Source organism: Arachis hypogaea, chromosome 12, assembly GCF_003086295.3.
Source record: "Arachis hypogaea cultivar Tifrunner chromosome 12, arahy.Tifrunner.gnm2.J5K5, whole genome shotgun sequence".
Lineage (NCBI taxonomy): Eukaryota > Viridiplantae > Streptophyta > Magnoliopsida > Fabales > Fabaceae > Arachis > Arachis hypogaea.
Genome location: NC_092047.1, coordinates 108,885,574 through 108,906,823, shown reverse-complemented (window position 1 = coordinate 108,906,823; position 21,250 = coordinate 108,885,574). Strand labels below are relative to the sequence as shown.

The 21,250-nt window shown below is 30.6% G+C and overlaps 2 protein-coding genes and 1 long non-coding RNA gene across 3 annotated transcripts; all 3 read left to right on the top strand.

Moving 5' to 3' along the window:
- The first annotated feature begins 733 nt into the window (after positions 1-733).
- LOC112728175 (protein transport protein Sec61 subunit beta) lies at positions 734-1,176 on the top strand. Its single transcript, XM_025778210.3, has one exon. The coding sequence runs from the start codon at positions 738-740 to the stop codon at positions 984-986; it is 249 nt and encodes an 82-aa protein (XP_025633995.1). The 5' UTR covers positions 734-737; the 3' UTR covers positions 987-1,176.
- Positions 1,177-3,672: 2,496 nt separating this feature from the next.
- LOC112728173 (leucine-rich repeat receptor-like protein kinase PXC2) lies at positions 3,673-8,613 on the top strand. Its single transcript, XM_025778209.3, has 2 exons — positions 3,673-6,132; positions 6,750-8,613. The coding sequence occupies exons 1-2, from the start codon at positions 4,694-4,696 to the stop codon at positions 8,209-8,211; spliced, it is 2,901 nt and encodes a 966-aa protein (XP_025633994.1). The 5' UTR covers positions 3,673-4,693; the 3' UTR covers positions 8,212-8,613.
- Positions 8,614-18,576: 9,963 nt separating this feature from the next.
- Positions 18,577-20,661, top strand: LOC140177362 (uncharacterized). Its single transcript, XR_011869205.1, has 2 exons — positions 18,577-19,074; positions 20,399-20,661. It is a non-coding gene; the product is annotated as an uncharacterized lncRNA (long non-coding RNA).
- The last annotated feature ends 589 nt before the right edge of the window (positions 20,662-21,250 follow it).

The following is a 21,250-nucleotide window of genomic DNA, read 5'->3' as shown; positions in this document are numbered from 1 at the left end:
TTCGGTTTTCCTTTTTCTGTTTGGTCTCAGATCTGTTATTTGTTTTTATTTTAGCTGCAATTTTCTGTGCTATGATGAAGTTAGGGTTTGGAATTCGATGATTTGTATGCATGGCTTGTTATTTGATAATTCTGGATCTGCGATTTGGATTTAGATCCAATTGTGATTTCGGAGTTTATGGTATTGCACATATTCATGGTAGTTTAGTAAGATTTTGTGGACTTAGGTGGAAACTAAGTAGCTTGTTCAAAAATCGATTGCTTGATCTCTGTATGAACTTTATTTTTAGTTTATGGCTTATTAGATTTTGAAATTTGCTTTCAGAATTAGGGTTTTAAATTGCTGTGATTGCAGAAGCACCCATTGTGTTTTTTATGCACGTTTTTGCAATCGCAGTATTCACGTTGCAACCGCAATTTAGAACTAGTTGATTCCATCGTGTGTGTGTGTATATATATATGGTTGCTGCGGCACTCTATCAAAGATTCTAATAACATTAGTGAACTTGAAAAGGAGAAGGATAAGAAATCAAAGTCAATATTAGTCTGCCAAATCCTTAATTTTATTTTTTATATGGTTAATTAATTATGATCATGTTATTCCTTACTTTATTAATTGATTTGAGGGTTTCTGTTGCATGGCGGTAGTGTGTAATTCATGATTATGATTTTAAGATGGTATCTGCATGTAGGTGTTAGTTTTCACATTATTATTGTTTGAATATATGTTGCAGAAAAATGGCTTTAGGAGGAACAGCTCCCCCAAGAGGAAGTGCAGCAGCAGCTGCTAGCTTAAGGAGAAGGAGAACAACCAGCGGTGGTGCCTCCGGAGGAGCAGCTGGAACTATGCTTCAATTCTACACCGATGATGCTCCGGGGCTCAAGATCTCTCCAAATGTGGTTCTTGTAATGAGCATTGGCTTCATTGCATTTGTTGCCGTCCTCCATGTGATGGGCAAGCTTTACTTTGTGCGTAGGGAGGCATAAGGATAAATGACATGTAGTTCAAGTTCATTTTTGTATTTTGTATACTCAATCTCTGTTGTGGAATTTAGATTTTCTGTTGATGGATCCATCTCTTTACTTTTGTTACAGTTTTTTAACATTAATGAACAGTAGTGGCCCTGAGATATATTTCTGTTATATCTTGTGTTTTTGGGCGAACTTTTCTAGTCAATACTTTTTAAACGCTGCTTATTACCTGAAAGTGACACATTAGGAGAATATGGTTTGATAAAATCATTGTTAAAGAATAAACAACTCAAACAAGGAATGCATGGTCGGGTTTGTTGCTCCTATGGCTATGCACTCCACGAGTGAACAATACATTGAGGGCTTTGCATAGGTGTCAGCGGATTTAGTAGTTAATACATTGAGCTTTTTTTTATATGTAGTTATTAGGAGTTGATAACTTATCTCTAATAGGCATCTAATATCGCCCATACTTCCTTCTTCTGACACGTGAACATTTTAGAAGCTAGAACAGAGGCTACCCTTTTAGAAGTTAAAACAGAGGCTATCCAAGCTGTTCACCATACGAAAGAACACTTTCTAACAGATTAAAAACATTAACATCTAACACGGCCTCTTTGATGATACTAGTTACATTGGCTAGAGAAGGGGATGGGGAAAAATACATCGCACAGACTAAGATATATTATCAGCTGTAAGCAGAATCTCTTCCAATCGGAGAAAGCCTAAATTCCAATAGATTACATCATACCAATGCCCTGTGGCGATAAAAAAGAAAATAGTAATCGTCTGCTGATCAAATTGTTAGATATCCAATCCTGTTTAATATAGGCTCGAATTAAAAGCTCGTAAATAGTCACCCAAATGGTTCCATTACAGAGCAAAACTGCTATTTGCACGGTTTCAACCAAAAAGTTTTATCTTAATTTGATGCACAGATGATATAGCATGTTAAATACGGTTATCTGATTAAATTTTATCTTTTTGATGATTATTCATGCGATAAATTAAAAAAAAAAATAGTTTGCTGGAAATATTTTATTAAATCATCAAAATTTTTTATTTAAGATGACCGTTCACTTAATTAGTGTTAAAAGTAGTTAATTTTGCTAAATTAAAATGCATATCTAGATATTGGGTGTAAAATATGTACACCATAGTAAATTGATCTAGCTTGAACCAGATTATTATGACATTACAAATTTAAACAAAATATTCTGTTATCCGGTTTGAGTGGCATCATTTTGTTTGGTGGGTGCTCTTCTTTTCATGCATGTCCTTCTCTACCAAGACAATAAGCACATTCCATGACATCAATTTGCTCTGATTTCAATTTTGATATGACGCAGATAACACTGCACAATACTGTGATTCTCTGAATGAAGCAACCGGATTCTCTTCTGCATGCCAATAGAAAAAATGAATCGCATGAGAAGCAGTTATGTTACGTCCTATCCAACTGTTTATAAGTTAATACTTCATCAATCTCTTATTTTCTTCTTAATTATCTTTTAGAAGGTGAATATTGAAATTGATAATTGAAAATTGTTAAATGATTTAACATGATTAACTAAATTGTTATCTAACGATTTTCAACTATTAAATGTAACATATTAAGTACGATGTGTTGTGATTGTGTGCAGTTTCTGAAAACTGCAAGACCACAACAACTTTGGTCCGTGAGGGAGATTCATATTCTACTGTTCAATGAGTAGTTCACACAATATGACAAGATATTTATGTTTGTACCGAGTGAAGAAATAATCATATTTGATCAGAATTTCTGTTACAAACAAGTCTTATCGAATGATTATCATTTATAAGTTTCTCGCTTAGAAAATCCAAAATATTTTTTTTTTCTAATAATTTATCTTGCTTCAATTTGTATGAATTATTGGTATAAAATATTTGATGTAAATATTTAATTATGAAAATTTGTTCAACATTTTTTAAAAAAGCTATAAAGCACCCACATTGACAAGGACACAATACACATGATACGAGATAAACAGATACACAAAATTTAAATTTGTGTAAGACATAAAGACACAATATATACATAAAACATAAAATATAAATTAATATTTTAATTATTTTAAATATTTTTAAATTATATAAATATTTAAAATAATTTTTTATTTTAATAAATAATAATAATATATATTATTTCTAAATTCATTTAAAAAAAAATAACAATAAGGTGCTGACACCTGATGGTGTCTAAGAATATGTCCGAAAAAATAATTTTTTATTAAAATATAGTTAAATACGAAAAATAGGTATTTTCTTCGAAATGTGTTGAATAATATACAGACACAAAAAATGTCCGCTGCTTCATTAGAAAAAAAAAAAAAAGTAAAAAGTATTATGTATTATCACGTAATAGATCTATTTCATATATCAAAAGCATGCATAATAATCTATCATGTGACCATATATAATAGAAGATAATTTATCCTCTAGTTTTCAGAAAATACTAGAATCATCGAAAATACTTTTAACTATACATTATTAGTGTATATAATTTAACTATCTACTTTTGGACAAACATTTAATCAAATTACATCAAGTAACTCCTTTACATTAGCGGTGTATAATAATTAAACTCACTTATAAAAACATTTCTTATCAACTATTTTCATGCTATATAAGGTAAACTACATTAAGAAAAACATAACGTAAGTAAGAAGTTTATGAATTTGAAAAAGAAAAAAAAGTTTTCCTCCTCCAAAAATGGACAATACAATCAAGCATGTGAGTGAGATCTGAACCACGTAAGATGGAAAAAGGTGTGTATGTCCCAAAACTAAAGCACCAACTTAGATTCATGTTTGACCCAATAAGCCATGCGCCACACCATGCACAAAACATCATAGGCCATATAGCATTTAACATTATAATGTTACTTAGAAAAACAAAAAGCTTCACTCTCACACTATCTCTCATCTCATTCATTGTGTCTTTCTTTTGCCGTTGGAAGCTTTAAATGCCTCACTTTAATGCCTTACTTTAATGCTCTTCTCTACCCTCTATCACTATGCTTCCCTTCCCTCCATAGTTTCCTTTATTCATTAGTATCTTATATAGTCTCTTCCCTCTTTCAGTGTCAAATCAAAATTCTTCTTTTGAATTCCAAATTCACCTCAAAATCATACTCCATTGTCACTATTTCATACATATATCTATATGGATCCTTCACTCTTAGCAGTTCCTACCGTTTTGCTGTTTTGTGTCCACAAACTGTTTGTAATTCTTCCTCTATGAACATAATTTGTGTCATTCTCATTTCTCAACTCTGCTAGCTTTTCTGCAAGACTTCAAATTCTCTTGGAAGGACTGCATTTGAAAAAGTCGAAAGTAAAGTGAGTTTATTGAAGTTGCTTTACTTTGTTCTCTTCTTTTGTTTTTCTCATCCTCACATGATCATTGTCTAGTCCAATCCTTTGTTTGCATTCTTCCCCTTTTTGTTATATCCACTGAGATTTGGATTCTTGTTATCTCTATTCAGTGTCTTTTCCATCTTTGTTCCTTTCTCTCTCTCACACACATACATTACTTTTACTTGCATTTGAAACTTTCATATATTGATGTGCAACAAAGTGGTGTTGGTGTTTTTTGGTTCATATGTGATTTGCTTTGTTGGGACCCTCCAACTTCTCTTTCCAATTCAAGCAGCTATGAAATGACATTGTTCTTGTTAGAGGATATCTTTCTGCAAATTCATGATGCAAGTGCTGTTATTCTTCCTGTCCCATTTTCTAGTTCTATTTGGTCAAGTGATCTCAACAGACACAGTTTTCAATGATGATGTTCTGGGGTTGATTGTGTTCAAAGCTGCTCTACAAGACCCAAATGGGAAACTCACTTCTTGGAATGAAGATGATAACAACCCTTGCAACTGGGTTGGTGTGAAATGTGACCCTTCAACTAATAGGGTAAATGCCCTTGTTCTTGATGGATTCTCTCTTTCTGGCCACATTGATAGAGGCCTATTGAGATTGCAGAACCTTCAGATTTTGTCACTTGCTAGGAACAACTTCACAGGGAGCATAAACCCTGATCTTACCAGCCTTGGGAATTTGCAAGTTCTTGATTTCAGTGAGAACAATCTATATGGACCAATCCCAAATGGTTTTTTCCAACAATGCTGGTCTCTGAGATCAGTTTCATTTGCAAATAACAACCTTTCAGGTAAAGTTCCCGAGTCTTTGAGTTCATGCACTTCATTGGAAACTCTAAACTTTTCCTCTAATCAGCTACATGGTGAATTGCCATCCGGGATATGGTATCTGAAGGGTCTGCAATCATTTGATTTTTCAAGTAACCTGCTAGAAGGAGAGATTCCTGAAGGAATTCAGAATCTGTATGATTTGAAGGAGTTAAGGCTTGGCAAGAACCGACTCTCCGGCCGGCTTCCGGAGGACATTGGAGGCTGCTTGCTGTTAAAGTTTATTGATTTCAGTGATAATTTTCTCTCTGGGAAAATTCCTGAGTCAATGCAAAGGCTCACCTCATGCACATCACTCAGTTTGCAGGGGAATTCGTTCACCGATCACATTCCGGATTGGATTGGAGAATTGAAGAGTTTGGAGATATTGGACCTTTCTAACAACAGATTTTCTGGTTGGATTCCAAAATCAATTGGAAATGTTGATTCACTGAGTGTGTTGAATTTATCCAGGAATGAGATCACTGGGAACATACCAGATTCAATGATAAACTGCAACAAGCTTTTGGTTCTTGACATTAGTCACAATCACATGGCAGGGATCCTTCCTTCATGGATATTCAAGATGGGGTTGCAAAGTATCTCACTTTCTGAAAACAACTTGAGAAAATCCATACCTGTTTCTTATCATGGTCTTCAGATTTTGGATTTGTCATCAAATGCATTTTCTGGCAAAATTCCATTCAGCATTGGAGGACTCAGTAGCTTGCAAGTGTTGAATTTGTCAACCAATAACATCTCTGGCACTATTCCAGTAAGCATAGGAGAACTCAAATCTTTGTACATTCTTGACTTGAGTGGGAACAAGCTCAATGGAAGCATTCCTAATGAAATAGAAGGTGCAGTTTCTCTCAGTGAACTGAGGCTACAAAAGAACTTGTTGAGTGGAAGAATTCCAAGACAAATTGAGAAGTGTTCATCCTTAACATCCTTGTAAGCTCTCAGTTCATAGCTTCCATCTTTCATGCTTTATTATTGATAGAGATATAACTATTCATGTGTCTTCTTATCAACTTAAGTTTTTGAGAGAAATGATATCATGACATAGTATCAGAGTTTCTATAGCTGAAAGGTCTAGTGTTCGATCTTTATTGAACCCCAGAAGAGAGAATTTCAGCATAAGACCAATAAAAAAAAAAAGTCTATGCAGAAATTCACGCAAACCCAAAAAGAGAATCTTGTATGAGAGGCCGTGTTAGAGATATAACCATTCATGTGACTCTTTCAATCTAGCTTAAGTTTTTTTTGAAAGAAGTGGTTTCATGACAATTATTTATTTCTTAATGTGGGTGATTTACTTATAAGAGATTGAACTGCTAACAACTTAGAACTAAGCAAGCTTCTTGTACTTAAAAGATGTTATTCATTTGACAAATTCTCCCAACAAAACTTTACTTGATTTTGTTGAACTGCTAACAACTTAGAACTAAGCAAGCTTCTTGTACTTAAAAGATGTTATTCATTTGACAAATTCTCCCAACAAAACTTTACTTGATTTTGTTGAATATAGTAGTGAAGATTTAAATAGTTATTGATTGTCAATGCTGCAGGAATCTTTCACACAACAAGCTTATTGGTTCAATCCCTGCACCAATTGCAAATCTAACCAATCTTCAGTATTTAGATTTGTCATGGAATGAACTCTCTGGAAGCTTACCAAAGGAGCTAACAAATCTTTCCCAAATTTCATCATTCAATGTTTCTCACAATCATCTTCAAGGAGAGTTACCAGTTGGTGGTTTCTTTGATACCATATCTCCCTCTTCTATCTCTGGTAATCCATTGTTATGTGGTTCTGTCTTCAATCACTCCTGCACCATTGACCATCAAAAACCAATTGTCCTGAATCCGAATTCTTCTTACTCCAACTCAGGAGCATCCTCACAAAACCGCCATCATAAAATCATCCTCAGTATATCTGCACTTATAGCTATTGGTGCAGCTGTTTTCATTGCCATTGGTGTGGTGGTAGTTACTGTTCTAAACATCCATGTGAGGTCCTCAACTTCGCATTCACCGGCTCAATTTGCATTATCCGGTGGTGGCGACGAAGACTATAGTGGTTCGCCCGTGAAGGATCCAAACTATGGCAAGCTAGTTATGTTTTCCGGCCATGCAGAGTTTGCTGATGGGGCTAATAATCTTCTAAACAAAGACAGCGAAATCGGCCGTGGTGGATTCGGAGTTGTTTATTGCACTGTCCTTCGCGACGGCCGTTCTGTTGCAATCAAGAAGCTTACAATCTCTGGTTTGATAAAGTCACAAGAAGATTTTGAGAAGGAAGTTAAGATTCTAGGGGAGATCAAGCACCAGAATCTTGTAGCACTTGAAGGTTATTATTGGACTTCATCATTGCAGCTTCTTATTTATGAGTATTTATCCAGAGGGAGTTTGCATAAGCTTCTACATGATGAAAATAGCAAGAAAGTTGTGCTTTCTTGGCAACAAAGATTCAAGATTATTCTTGGCATGGCAAGAGGTTTGGCCTATTTGCACAAACTCAACATGATCCACTACAATCTAAAATCAAACAATGTTCTAATAGATTGTTCTTATGAGCCTAGAATTGGAGACTTTGGCCTTGTGAGGCTATTGCCAATGCTGGATCATTATGTCTTGAGCAGCAAGATACAGAGTGCACTTGGATACATGGCTCCGGAATTCGCCTGCCGGACGGTTAGGATCACGGAGAAGTGCGACGTGTACGGCTTCGGAGTCCTTGTTCTTGAGGTGGTGACAGGGAGAAAGCCTGTGGAGTACATGGAGGATGATGTGGTTGTGCTTTGTGACATGGTGAGAGGTGCATTGGAAGGAGACAAGTTAGAGCAGTGTGTTGATGAGAGGCTTTTTGGTAATTTTGCAGCAGAGGAAGCAGTTCCTCTGTTGAAATTAGGGTTGGTTTGTGCTTCACAAGTTCCATCAAACCGTCCAGATATGGCTGAGGTTGTCAACATTCTTGAAATGATCCAATGCCCTTCAGAAGGACAAGAAGAAATACAAATAAGTTCTTGAAAATTAGTGTTTTTTGTACTCGTTTTATTTTTCGCACATTGAACCGATTTATTCTCTTTTACTCACCTGGTGTTCAGGTGACGAGAGAGTGAGTCGGTTCATTGTACGAAAAAATAGAATGAGTATAGAAAACATTTATCGTTTTAAGTCATAAAGATTGGGAAACAACATATAGTACTTGCTTCAAAGCTGCTATACAATGCAAGGAATATTCATAGCAATGTTTGTTCTGTTTAAATGAAGCATATGGAAATATTTAAATCCAAACAAGTTATGAGTCAATTCCTTTGCCAACCTTTTTGTTTGTTCTTTCAGCCGTTGTTGTCATATTATGCAAGTTTAACAAGTTTTCTTGTTGATTTTTATTTTATTTTTTATTTAATTTTAAAATGTTTATGTTGATATCAGTGTTTTGATTATTAGATTTTTCTTCATGATTTTAGCGGATAATACATTGGTGTCACTATCATAATATTTCCCTAGAAAGCTTAATTGCTTTTTGGGAATTTAATTTAAATATTTTAAACTGCACTTTTATGATTTCTGCTAATGGTGGAAAACAGTGTTTCAATCATGTTGGTAGGAACCACATCGTAGTGTAATTAATGTACACTACTAAATATTATCATCAAACTTAGTTTGTCAAGGTTCAATCAATAATTAGATATTCAATTTTTGTCTATTGATGTGATCGATTAGATACTCCTCAGTTTATTTAGAAGGGAAGTTACTAATATTTTTATGGTTTAATAGACTTAGAAGTATACAAACATGGTAGATCATAGGCTCATAGCATGATGCATGCATTTGTTGTTAATATTGGTTATACATGATCATTAGAGCGCTATTTTTTTTTCCCTTAAAATTAGAGTTAAGAGTGAGATTCGAATCCTAAATCTTTAGTTGAAGATGGAAAAATTATGCTATTTGAATTATTACTCGTTGACAATCATTAGAGCTTGTTTGAAAACTAATTAATATAAAAAAAAAGTATTGTTTACTTTAAGAAAAAAAATTTATTTTTATTTAAAATTTAATTTCATGATTTAGAATGACTATAATATATTAATAGAATAAAATTTAAATTTGAAGAGTGTGAGAGTGAATTTTTGGAAATAGACCATTTTTTATCTGATTTATAAAGAAAAGAAAAATAAGAATTGGAATTTTCAAATAATTTCAAATAATTTATTTTTAGTTAATCTAAAGTAAGAAAAAAAAATTCAACTCTTGTGAATTTTAATTCCTAGCATTCTAAAAAGTTCTAAGGTAACATTTGTTTTCACAAACTAAAACTGAGATTGGAGGATTAGAATTTAGTATTGTATTTAGTGATCAAAGATCGGAACTAAAATTTTAATTTCGGAATACAAAATTTTAGTCTTTTCAATATCTCCAGAGAATAAGAACACAAAAGACTAAAATTTTTAGAGACAAAGACTGAAATTTTAATAACATTTAAAAATACTCTCATTTAATTTTTAAATTTTAAATTTACCTTTCAATTTTTATATTTATTTTAAATTAAATGTAATGTTGAGACACAAATCAATTTATTATATTTTATACCAAATATAATATAAAAATTTAATTTAATTTCTATCTTTCTATTTTTATCTCTTAATTTCAATCTTTCGGTCTCAATCTTTCTTTCAAATGCAGCCAAAATGTAATATACCTACCTAGCTATGAATTATTAGTTAACCAATATTAATTTACATTATGAATTATGAATTTATGATCCGTCTAATAGAAAGAAATATCTATCGTCCTAATAATTATCTATCCATGTGTTGATAGGGGTACGGTATGAATAACACAGCAAATAAATATCATAAACAAATAGCTTTTGGTTACCCTTTCTATCTAAAACTGAATTCTTTGAGATCCAAGACCAAAATGAAACGTGGGGAACAAAGCATGGCTACGGGGCATAGTAATTAGCACAAAGTATGAGCCACCACTACAAATAATGTAACAAATGGAAATGAAGGAAAAAAGAAAGTGATGAAAGAGGAAAAGCACTCCCTTGCTTTATTGAGACTCCAAAGGAAGAAATTGAAATTTTATTTGAAAGAATTTGTGTAACATTAATTAAAATTTAAATATTTTAGTTACATATTTTTATCAACAAAATTAATTGTTTAGCTATGTTCTACACTCGTCTGCTTACCAAAATGACTATGCTTTTAAATTCAATACGAAATGCTTTTAAAAGATTTACATTCTTAAATTAAAATACATAAATAATTTTTTTTAACAAAATATGACTCACTATAAAAATATATAAGTCCACTAGAGAACTAATAAAAAATCAGCTAACTTCATCTAATAATTAATTATTGAATCACAGCCAAACAAACTTACTTATTCACTATTTTTTGAAAATTATCCTTTTTTTTCTTATTCCTTTTAACATCATAGTTTTTTATTCAAAATTTTCTTTCAAATTATTAACGGATTTTTAAATTAATTAGCTGAATTAATATTAATTCTTTGGACTTTTTCAAAAATATAATAATAATTTACTTTTCAAAAGTATAAACTCAATGATTAACGCTTGGATGTGAAGGTAATATGCTGTCTCAAATCTCAACGCTAAAAGAAGAAAAAAAAAATGGCTATAGGACTAGCACAACAACATTATTAGTATCAAATACTATATGGTTCTTGGACATCATAAAAGCACATCAAGAAGAGTCATCCTTAGTCATTTTTCCAACTATATTATGTGCACTGCTGTTTCAGATTGCTGTCTAATTGAAAAAAGGGGGAACACAATACTACTACAGCATACACTTTATAATAATATAATATAATGTAATGTGTCACACACTTTAATAATAGGATATAATGTTGGGAGCACGTTATTATATATTGTTTTCCGTTCACGCTACCCTACATAATAAAAGATGCTCAACATTATTATTCAGAATTAATCTACACGTAACAGATTATGTTATGAAAACAACAAACTTCATTTTAAAAGTCCACACAGAAAAATTTTGCCATAAATTATTTAAAATTTTATAGTTTAGACAATGTAATATATAGGGTTTTTTATTTAATGTGACAAATTTGTTAGTTTAAATTTTTAAGAAAAATATTTTATGACGAATAATCGCTTATTTTTTCTCATAATTAAAAAAAACGGTTTATAGCAAACTTTTGCGTGAGAGAGCGTAATAAAACATTATTGTTTAGAAGAACAAAGCATTATGCAATGATTAATATGAAGTTGGTCTCCCGCCTCTGAGGTTCACTTTGTGGAGACACAATGATACTGAAGGCATAGCTTCAATAAGCACGAAAATGGAAAACGATACATCAAAAAATTGAACAAAAGCTACTCTTTGGAGAAGAGTTATCTCACATCGTGGAACATCATTATATTAATTTTTGGGTGCCCTAAGCTTTTAATTAGTCTACCCCATGCGCAGTGGCGGAGCTTAGTTCAGACAAGGGGGACATGGCCCCCCCAAACTTTTTATAAAAAACTTAGTAGTACTTTTTTAGAAGATAAAAAATAGTTCAATTGACTTAAATATTTTACTATGACTTAAAGTATCTAATAAGTTCAATAAACAACACTCTCTCTATCTTTAAGTTCAAATATAAAAAAATATATATTTTTATTTATTTAATTTAATATTATTTTATATTTTACTATTTATTTAATTTAATTTTTTATATGATAAAAAAATAGAATATTCAATAAGTATTAATATTATTGTATTTGTATAAATTGATAAAAAAAATTCAATAAATATTATAAATTTTAATATTTATCCTTCTAACTTCTTCTTTACATATTTTACAGGATATATATTCAAATTTTTATATAAAATAATAATGAAAAATCAAAGAATTGATACATTTTTTAAGAGGAAGACTAATATTTAAGAAGGAGAACATATAACTTTTACAATATCAACACCTGTAGATAGTTCTTCTACTTTAATGAATTACGAAGAAAGTGTGATATAACTTTCAAAAGTTCAAAAAATTACATCTGATGACTTTAACTGACGCAGGAGCAAGTAGAGTTAGTAGGTTAATTATATTAGTTAATTGTAATAAGGGAATATAAATCTCATATTGTTTAGGATAGTGAACTTTGTGTTATATTTTAGTCCCACATCGTCCGAGTCATGAAGGCTTTTCCTTCCCCTACTAGTATAAATAACTCATGTACCTTTTATTTATGAAATAGAGTTGAAGTTGATTTTTGAATATAAAATAAGCTGTGTGCTTATTTTCCTCTAGACTCTTTGAGAGTAAGAGGTGCATCCTTGGCTTGGCCGACCAAGGTGGATTTATGGCTATTTTCACCATAGTGGGGTTACTAACCTCGCCAAGATTGGTGAATCTAAACTATGTCACCATAGTGGGGTTGTTAACCTCGCCAAGATTGGTATCCCAAGCGACATCCCGACGTCAGTTTGGTATCAGAGCAAGGTCGGTCCTTGTGGCTTTCACCTTGCTTTAGTGGAATTTTATTTGATTTGTAGGTGCAGGTTTTTGGCGTGGATTCGCCAATGAATTTTTTTTTGTGTGGATTCATCAATGCGATCGTCTGCTGCCACGGATCTTGTAAAATTTTATCTGATTTGTGAGTGTGGGTCTTTGGTGTGGATTCATCAAGGAGATCTTTTGGTGTGGATTCATCAAGGAAATCATCTGCTATCACAAGTCTTTTCACGCAAAAGTTCTTTCAACCCAAGGAGAATGACGCAGGAGTAAGTAGAGTTAGTAGGTTAATTATATTAGTTAATTGTAACAAGGGAATACAAGTCCCATATTGTTTAGGATAGTGAATTTTGTGTTATGAATTAGTATCACATCGTCTAAGTTATGAAGGCTTTTCCTTCTCCCACTAGTATAAATAACTCATGTACCTTTTATTTATGAAATAGAGTTGAAATTAATTTTTGAATATGAAATAAGCTGTGTGCTTATTTTCCTCTAGGCTCTTTGAGAGTAAGAGGTGCATCCTTAGCTTGGCCAACCAAGATGGGTTTATGGCTATTTTCACCATAGCGGGGTTGCTAATCTCGCCAAGATTGGTGAATCTAAACTATGTCACCATAGTAGGGTTGTTAACCTCGTCAAGATTGGTGACCTAAGCGACGTCTCGACGTCATTAACCTTAACTTTTTGGAACGAGATCTTGAAAAACGGTTTTAAATTTGGCAATATCACCCAAACCAAAGAGATGAGATTAGACGAGCTTATCTTAAATGGGTCCATATCAAAAATATTTTGACAATTATTTTCTATATGGCCCCTCCAAAATTTTGTTTCAAGTTCCGCCACTGCCCATGCGTATATATGTGTGACAAAGGAGAGCCAGAGACTATATGAGATACTGCATATATAATAGTCTTTCAATTGAAATATTAATATTTATATATGTTGAGAACATGTTGAAGGAAGAGTTTCTAGTGTACTTGGAACATTAGTGTTTCAGTTATTTTAACTGTTAATTTAAATTATAAAAAAATATATAATATATATTAATTAAAATCAACAATTAAAATAATTAGAACACTGATATTCCAAGTACATTTGAAATATTTTTCATGTTAAAACAATGCATCGGAGTAGGTAAGAAATTATAGTTGGTTGTCATAAATACGTGAAGAGAAAGCACGGAAAGCTAATGCTGTATACAATAAAAGTAAAATTGAAATAACATCAAATGATAAATAAATAATTAATTTTTAATAATTACCAATTTAAAATTCAAAATAATTAAGGATTTGTAAGAATTACGTAAATCCCAAAAACGGCCTCCTTCCCTCTTATCTGTTGTGACTGTTTTTTCGCCCAGTCTTTTCTTCTCTCATCGGTGTTACACCGCTACAAATACCAGCTGCCGTCACCCAAAACTCACGCTAACGTGCGCACTACGAACGCCCAGCAGTACTGTCCCGCAGTCCCGCATCGCGCCAATCATGCAGCCCCTCTTCTGCGTCGGCGGTTTCTCCCTCTCAACGTCGTCATTCGCGACGTATAAGGACACACAAGTGTGCTGTTTTCATATGTCCATCACGCCTTACAAGATCGTAAATGGAGACACTCCCTTCGCACACGTTGTGTCCGTCGCACAGCCCAAGACCGCCATGGCCGCCGCCGCCTTCAATGAGCTTGCCTCCCCCTACATAAGTATAGGTCCAAGATCAACGTAGGATAGCACAACAATAATTGTGCAAGCAATTAGTTTAGTCTATGATGCTCCCATTTTTGTACATGCAAACGTACCCCACTTCAAAAATGCCTTGTCTTGCGCGGCCAACTTGGCTTTCTTGGATTTCGCTTCTCTTACATCTTTAAGGTATATACATCAACGGACAAATTTAGATGCTGGATGTTCAATTCACTAGATATGTAGATAGTTATTTTAATTTTTAATTGGATGATTATTTTGTTTGATTCAGTTTAAGTATATACAATTAACAAATACTAGATGGTTATATCACTAGGTAATCAGATGATTATTTTAATAACTATGTGGATGGTTGTTTGATGGCTGGTGAAGAAACTTCTAAGGAGGCCGGAGAGGTGAGATAATTGATGAGGATGTGGTAGCAGATGTTGGGGGAGAGGGTGTTTGGATAAATTCTATTGAAAAATTAGGGTTAGAATGATTATTTTTTTAAAATAACTGTTTGAATTTTTTTTTGTATTAAGCTAAATTTATAATTTATTGTACACATTGTCAAGATTCTTCACCGTCCCTAGTGAAATTCATACGTTAATAGCCTTGGATAAATTTCAAATGTTATTTCACGCTAGTAGTTAATTTCAAAGTTAATATGCATTCAAAATTCGATTATTTATTTTTACCATCACTTATATGTTATATCTACTTCGATCTATCTATCCATCTACTTATATCGGAATTGTGATTGGGAATTAACTGTTCGAACAAGCAAATGTTATTGGTTTTTATCTTGACAAAACTTAAAGAAAAAATGAAGAAATGAGCAATTATAAAGAGGAGGCATATCTGAGTCAGAGATAAAATTATGACTAAACTCCCACAACTAATGATTAAAAGTTTTTTGCAAAGTTCATAAACGGGTTATTAATCCATAAATATAAAGGGTCATTTGAATTTGTTGAACGCATTGAGGAGATAACCTGTAAAGTAAAACTCCCATCTTTCATGAGAATCCATCCAATTTTTTATATAAACGTGCTCAAATTATATCATGCAGACCAAATTGAATTGAGTAGAAGTGATTCAAATTGTGTTTTATCTATGGTAATTAAATCATTTGATAAAGAAGTCAAAGAGAATTTGTGAAACGAAAAAGAGTATTGCTAAATATTCAATACTTGATTAAATTGAAGAGACACCAAATATTACAACCTAATTCATTTAGGAATCACTTAAATTTTTAACTAAATTTTTTAACATTAAAAATTTGTTTGGATAAATTTAAAAAAAAAAATCTTTTTTTAAGTTTTTTTTTAAAAGATTTATAAAAAAAAGTAATTTTATGTTTAAAAATTTCATACAAAAAATTCTTTTTATTTATTAAATATATTTGAGTATAACCATATAAAAAATATTTTTTTATTTATTTATTACGTAAAAAATCTTTTTTTTAAATATCTTTTAAAAAAAATGTAAATTATAACTTCTTAAAAAAGATATTTTTTAGTACTTTTACTTTTACAACTAAAAATTTATCAAACACACTAAAAAATAAAAAAAAATATTTTTTATTAAAAAATATATTTTTTTTATCAACTTAAGGATGCACAAACAAGCACCAAGCTCTCCTAACTTAGTTTCTAGGCTAAGTACTATTTTAACTTGGCAAAGAGAACTAGTTAGGTTCGTCAACTCAAAAATCAAAATTACACCAAAATTAATATAAATGACTTTTTCTTCAAAAATTATGTGTTTGTTTAGGCGTCATTAAATTAATAAAAAATCTTTTATTTTTTATTTTTTATTTTTTAAGATATTTGATAAATTTTTAGTAATAAAAGTAAAAGTACTAAAATAATAAAAAATATCTTTTTTGAGAAATTATAATTTACATCTTTTTTTAAAAGATCTTTTTTTTTAAAAAAACTATTTTTCATGTAATAAATAAACAAAAAAGTACTTTTATATGGTTATATCTAAATATAATTGATAAATAAAAAATTTTTTTTGTATGAGTTATTCAAACATAAAATTATTTTTACTTTTTTATAAAATTTTTTAAAAAAAGATAACTTAAAAATTTTTTTTTTTTTTAAAACTCAGCCAAACAAATCCTATCTCTCTAAGTTTTTTCTCTTTGCATTTTCTATTCCTTCACATATTTGTCTTTTTCTTATTATAGAAAGATAGAATAAAAAGAGTATGATAAATAATGAGTAAGAAATGAAGAAAAAGATGAGTAGAATGTGCCGTTAAGTGCTCACTAAGAGCGATCTTTTCCTTAATTCAAAATCTGGTCGATATGCTCATATATATAAAAGGCAATGCATCCAAAAATTAAATCTGTGCACACTGAAATTCTGAACGTTGCATGAGGAAATTCTTCTAGATGTGGTGGTACAATCTGATTGTCCTTGTAATCCATGAATGCCAAATGTATAGTTATGATGTACCTATTATTCTTGCTAATTCTAACATCTTTATTTTTCTTTGGCTCCATTATTTGATTTTTTTTTTCCGTGCTCATGTATTGATGCTTTTCCTTTTCTATTTGTCCTGAGCTATATCCCTATTGTGTTACTGGTCCAATGTGCAAAATGTTTGTCCAATAAAAGAACTGATTTGCAATGCTTGTTCACAATGCAAAACTGACCTGCATAATTTGTAGTTTTTATTGGGCGGTTTTTGGGCCTGCACATCTTAACATAAATCAAAACAAAATGGATTAACTAAAGAGTTCACTCGTCCGCTTAAACAAGTGTCGGAAATTCGAATCTCGTCTTATGCATACAGCAATTTATTGGTTAGCGACAAACTCTTAAATGAAGTTCAGATCCGCGATAGATTAGTCTTTGACCTGTCGGAGTGGAGGATACCGTGTGGACAACCAAAAAACAAATACAAAATAAATTTTTAAATCTAACTAATATTCAAGACCAAAAAAAAAAATCTAATTAAATATAGAGACCACTTTAATAAAGATACTAAAAATGTCTTTTTTTTAAGACGTTTACATATGTCATGTTATTATTGAACATTTTTATTAAACTAGTTAATAATTTATTTTTTAATAAACCAGAACAAAATCGGTTTATTATAACAATAATAATAAACCCAATTGTTTGCATTATAATTATCAGACCCGATTTAATCCGATCGAATTACACAATCTAAATCGAACATCTTTAAACTTTTTAATAAAAAGACAAATATATCCCTAATTTTTTGTTTTATGGACATTTAAATTCCTAAAAATTTAAAAATACAATTAAATCTCTAAAAAAATAGATTTATTGTTATTATTATAAAAAAATTGGTTTTATTTTAATTTGTTAAAAAATTTAAAATAACCAATTTATTAATATGTTCAATAATAATGCAAAATGTAAGCATCTTTATAAAAAGACGTTTTAAGCATCTTTGTGGGAACATCCTCCATTAAATATTTGTCATCATAACTTCTGTATGTCAAAATTTTTAAAGGTTTTAAGTGAAATTAAGTAGAGGAATCATTAAGAAAATTCAGTAATTTTTCTATTAAAGTTTTAGCTAGGTTATGTAACTAGTTAAGATTGGTGATTTCAATTGAGGGTTATATTTTGATGAATTTAATTTAGTCAAATTAAGGATTTTGCTGGTGATTGATTGATTGATAATGGATATTATTGTTTATGTTGGGATTGAGAGATGAGGAAATGGCTGATCAAGATATGGGTGTGAAATGACTTGGTGATAATTATGATTTATCGGGGACTTGAGCCGTATATATAAGATAACGAAAATGTTTGATAATTAAATAGAGTTAATAAAAAATAGTTAGAATTTATTTTATTTAATATTTATTAATTGTTATAATAATTATTATAATAATTAATAAATACTAAATATTATAATAATTAATAAATATTAAATATAATAAGTTTTCACGATATGTTTTTGTTTCTCGCATTACCGAAATATGCAATCAATTTGTGAATGCAAAGAGCTGCAAAATTTTATATGATAGAAACAACTTCGGAAGGCCATTACTTGTAACCGGTCCCCAAATCCAATTATTTATAAAATTATATAATTATTATGTGTTTTTTTTATTAATTTAGATTTTTTAAAAAAATAGTATCATGGCACTATATATTACTGCATCTAAACTATATATTTATAAGTTACATAATCTCAAAATATGTAAAGACCAGTTGTTTTTTTTTTTCCGAAACTCAATGACTTTAAGGGGCAACCAAAATTAATTTATGGTTTTGATTATATTGTTAACTTATGACTCCTAACAAAGCGAGGGGACACCCTTAAGGCGATTTAAAAGGACATGAATTAAGTAACAAATATATCAATTCTGAAATTTTAAGCCTTTATAAAACTTCATGCATGGTATATCATACATTTGCATTTCCAAAACAAAAAGAAGACACATATGGCTAGAAATGGTGGTGTGACCTATAAACAAATAACACGTTTCTTCATTATTATTGGATTTGTTATTTGTGCTATCATTGTTGAATCGCATGACAGTATTCCAAAATGGTCTTCAGCTCAATACGATGGTCTTGAACATCAGGAATATAAGCTGAAAAGTTGTCTTCAAACATGCAAGAGCCGCTATAGAAATAATCCGGAAGCGAAGGAGGATTGCATTAAGAAATGCAAAGCTAAGTATGGTCCTCCGGTGGAAAGTTATAACAGTGGTAAGTATTTAAATTTTAAATTATTATATTATATTAATTATCTAATATTCATATTTGATTATATGAAAAATTTTCCACTCATTGGTGAGTGTTAACTGATCAAAGATACAAAGTATGTAGGATATTCAACTATATGATACAAAATAAAAATTAAAACAAAATCATGGTACTTTAAGTAGTTTATTATAATATTCATGAGTTCAACTAGGAAGCTAATATTTTTCAACTGACATCAATCTATATTTTTTATTTTAAATTTTATATCCTAAATGTTAAATCCTAAACCATAAATTTTAAATTATATATCCTAAATTTTAATTTTAAACCCTAAATTTTCTAAAAATAAAGGTTATTCATTCATAAAGAATTAGATATAATGGTAGTGGTTACAGATGACTTTTAAAAGAGTGAGGGTTCATTTGTGAAGCTTCAAAAGTAATTTTTTTGAGTTTTTGATTTAAAAAAGTAGTAGTATTAATGTCTGATATATTTTTTAAAACCAAATTGCAGTTTTCTAAGAAATTATAGGAGTTTATAGAGAAGTTAAAAAAATAAAATCTCTCATAATACTATTACTTTTTATCACATTTTTATAAAATAAGTACTTTTAAAACTACAAACCTAAGTACAAAATAACTTATTTATAAGCTACTTTTAATATAACCATTTATTATTTAAGCTGTTTTTTTAAAAAAAGTTTAATTAAGCTATTTATCCAAACTGAACGGAGTAGAAAAAAAGTTGACTAAATAATATTAATATTTAAAATTTGTTTTTTATATTTTTCAATATTAATATATGAAATAATAAATACTTCAAAATTATCTTAATTTTGGTGTTTTTTTTTAAATTGCACCAAAAGTGTTGAGTAGTATAAAAATTAATAAGATATTGAAAAATAAAGCATATAAATCATTTACCTATATGACAAGGGCCTTAAGATGTAGTCAAAATAATATATGAAATAAATATTTGGGTTAATTGCAATTTATTCCCTGAATTGTAGATTATATGATCTTTAGCCCTTAATCTTTAAAAATTTAAATGTTAATTTGCATATTTTTAAAGTTTAAGGGCTAAAGTCGCATGTGACCTAATGATAATGTTCAAGAGGAAAAGTGCAACTAATCCAAAATATTTCAATAGTTTAATTTATTTTTAACTTTACTTTGTGTTCCATTTTGGTTTTCGTGTTATATATATATACTTCGAGCTTGAAGTACAGTACTCTATAGTCTATATATACTAACACTATTGTTATGTGATGAGAGATAATTTTTTTCAAATAGTTATGCTAAAAAAACCTAACATTTATTTTCTGCAGGCATGTAAGAGTTGAAATTTAATAAATCTTTAATTTCAATATACATAGAAGAAGATTTGAGCACCTCATCGATCAGACCAGAAAATGATTCACATTGCAATACGGGATGTTTAAATACTTTAATTTGTTAATTATATTTGTTACTTTCTTATTATTTCAATTATGCTTGTGGTTTAATAGTTAAATTGTGCCATAAGGCAATAATAGCCATTAGGCTACAATTAAACGTAATAAAAAATTGTGAAGTGACGAAATTTCTTTTACATGCTCATCCAATTTAAAATTTATTTAGACGAATAATCACAAATGAAGAAATATCGCACATTGATCAAATTCAAAAGCGATTCACGAAGTTTATTTTTTTAATGCAAAATATTTGTTCAAAATTTTTGCAACTATTCCAATTCAGTAGCTTTCGAGATTATAGGGCTTCTTTCACCAAGTTGATTAAGGACCGAAAAACAATCTATAAAGACATTCTAATATTTAAAATTTATTTGAATGAATAAATAACTCCTAACTCTCTCTTTTCTATGTGTTGCTCTCTTATTTTTAGATTTTTTTCTTCTCTTTTTTTTCTGTCATCTTCTTCCACTCTCACCGCCATATGTCATCCCCTCTCATTGCTTACACGTCTAACTCTCAAGGTCATCATAAAATTGTCGTCGCGCATCTGACACGTAACTCGAAGGGAACCGTTGTTGTCGAAGGCAGAATCGTCCGCCACCTTCTTCTCCTCTCTAGTTCTCTAATTCTGCAACTACAACTTTTTCTACTTCTCTAACTACCTGTGACGATGTGATTGCATCTCTTTCTCTTTAGTCTCTGGCTCGCTGCTGCTCTTCTCCTCCT

Bases quoted from the DNA above. Each gene is read 5' to 3' on its own strand.
- LOC112728175 (XM_025778210.3), top strand. From the start codon at position 738: ATGGCTTTAGGAGGAACAGCTCCCCCAAGAGGAAGTGCAGCAGCAGCT.
- LOC112728173 (XM_025778209.3), top strand. From the start codon at position 4,694: ATGATGCAAGTGCTGTTATTCTTCCTGTCCCATTTTCTAGTTCTATTT. The intron at 6,133-6,749 runs GTAAGCTCTCAG...TCAATGCTGCAG, and splicing joins TGTTCATCCTTAACATCCTT to GAATCTTTCACACAACAAGC.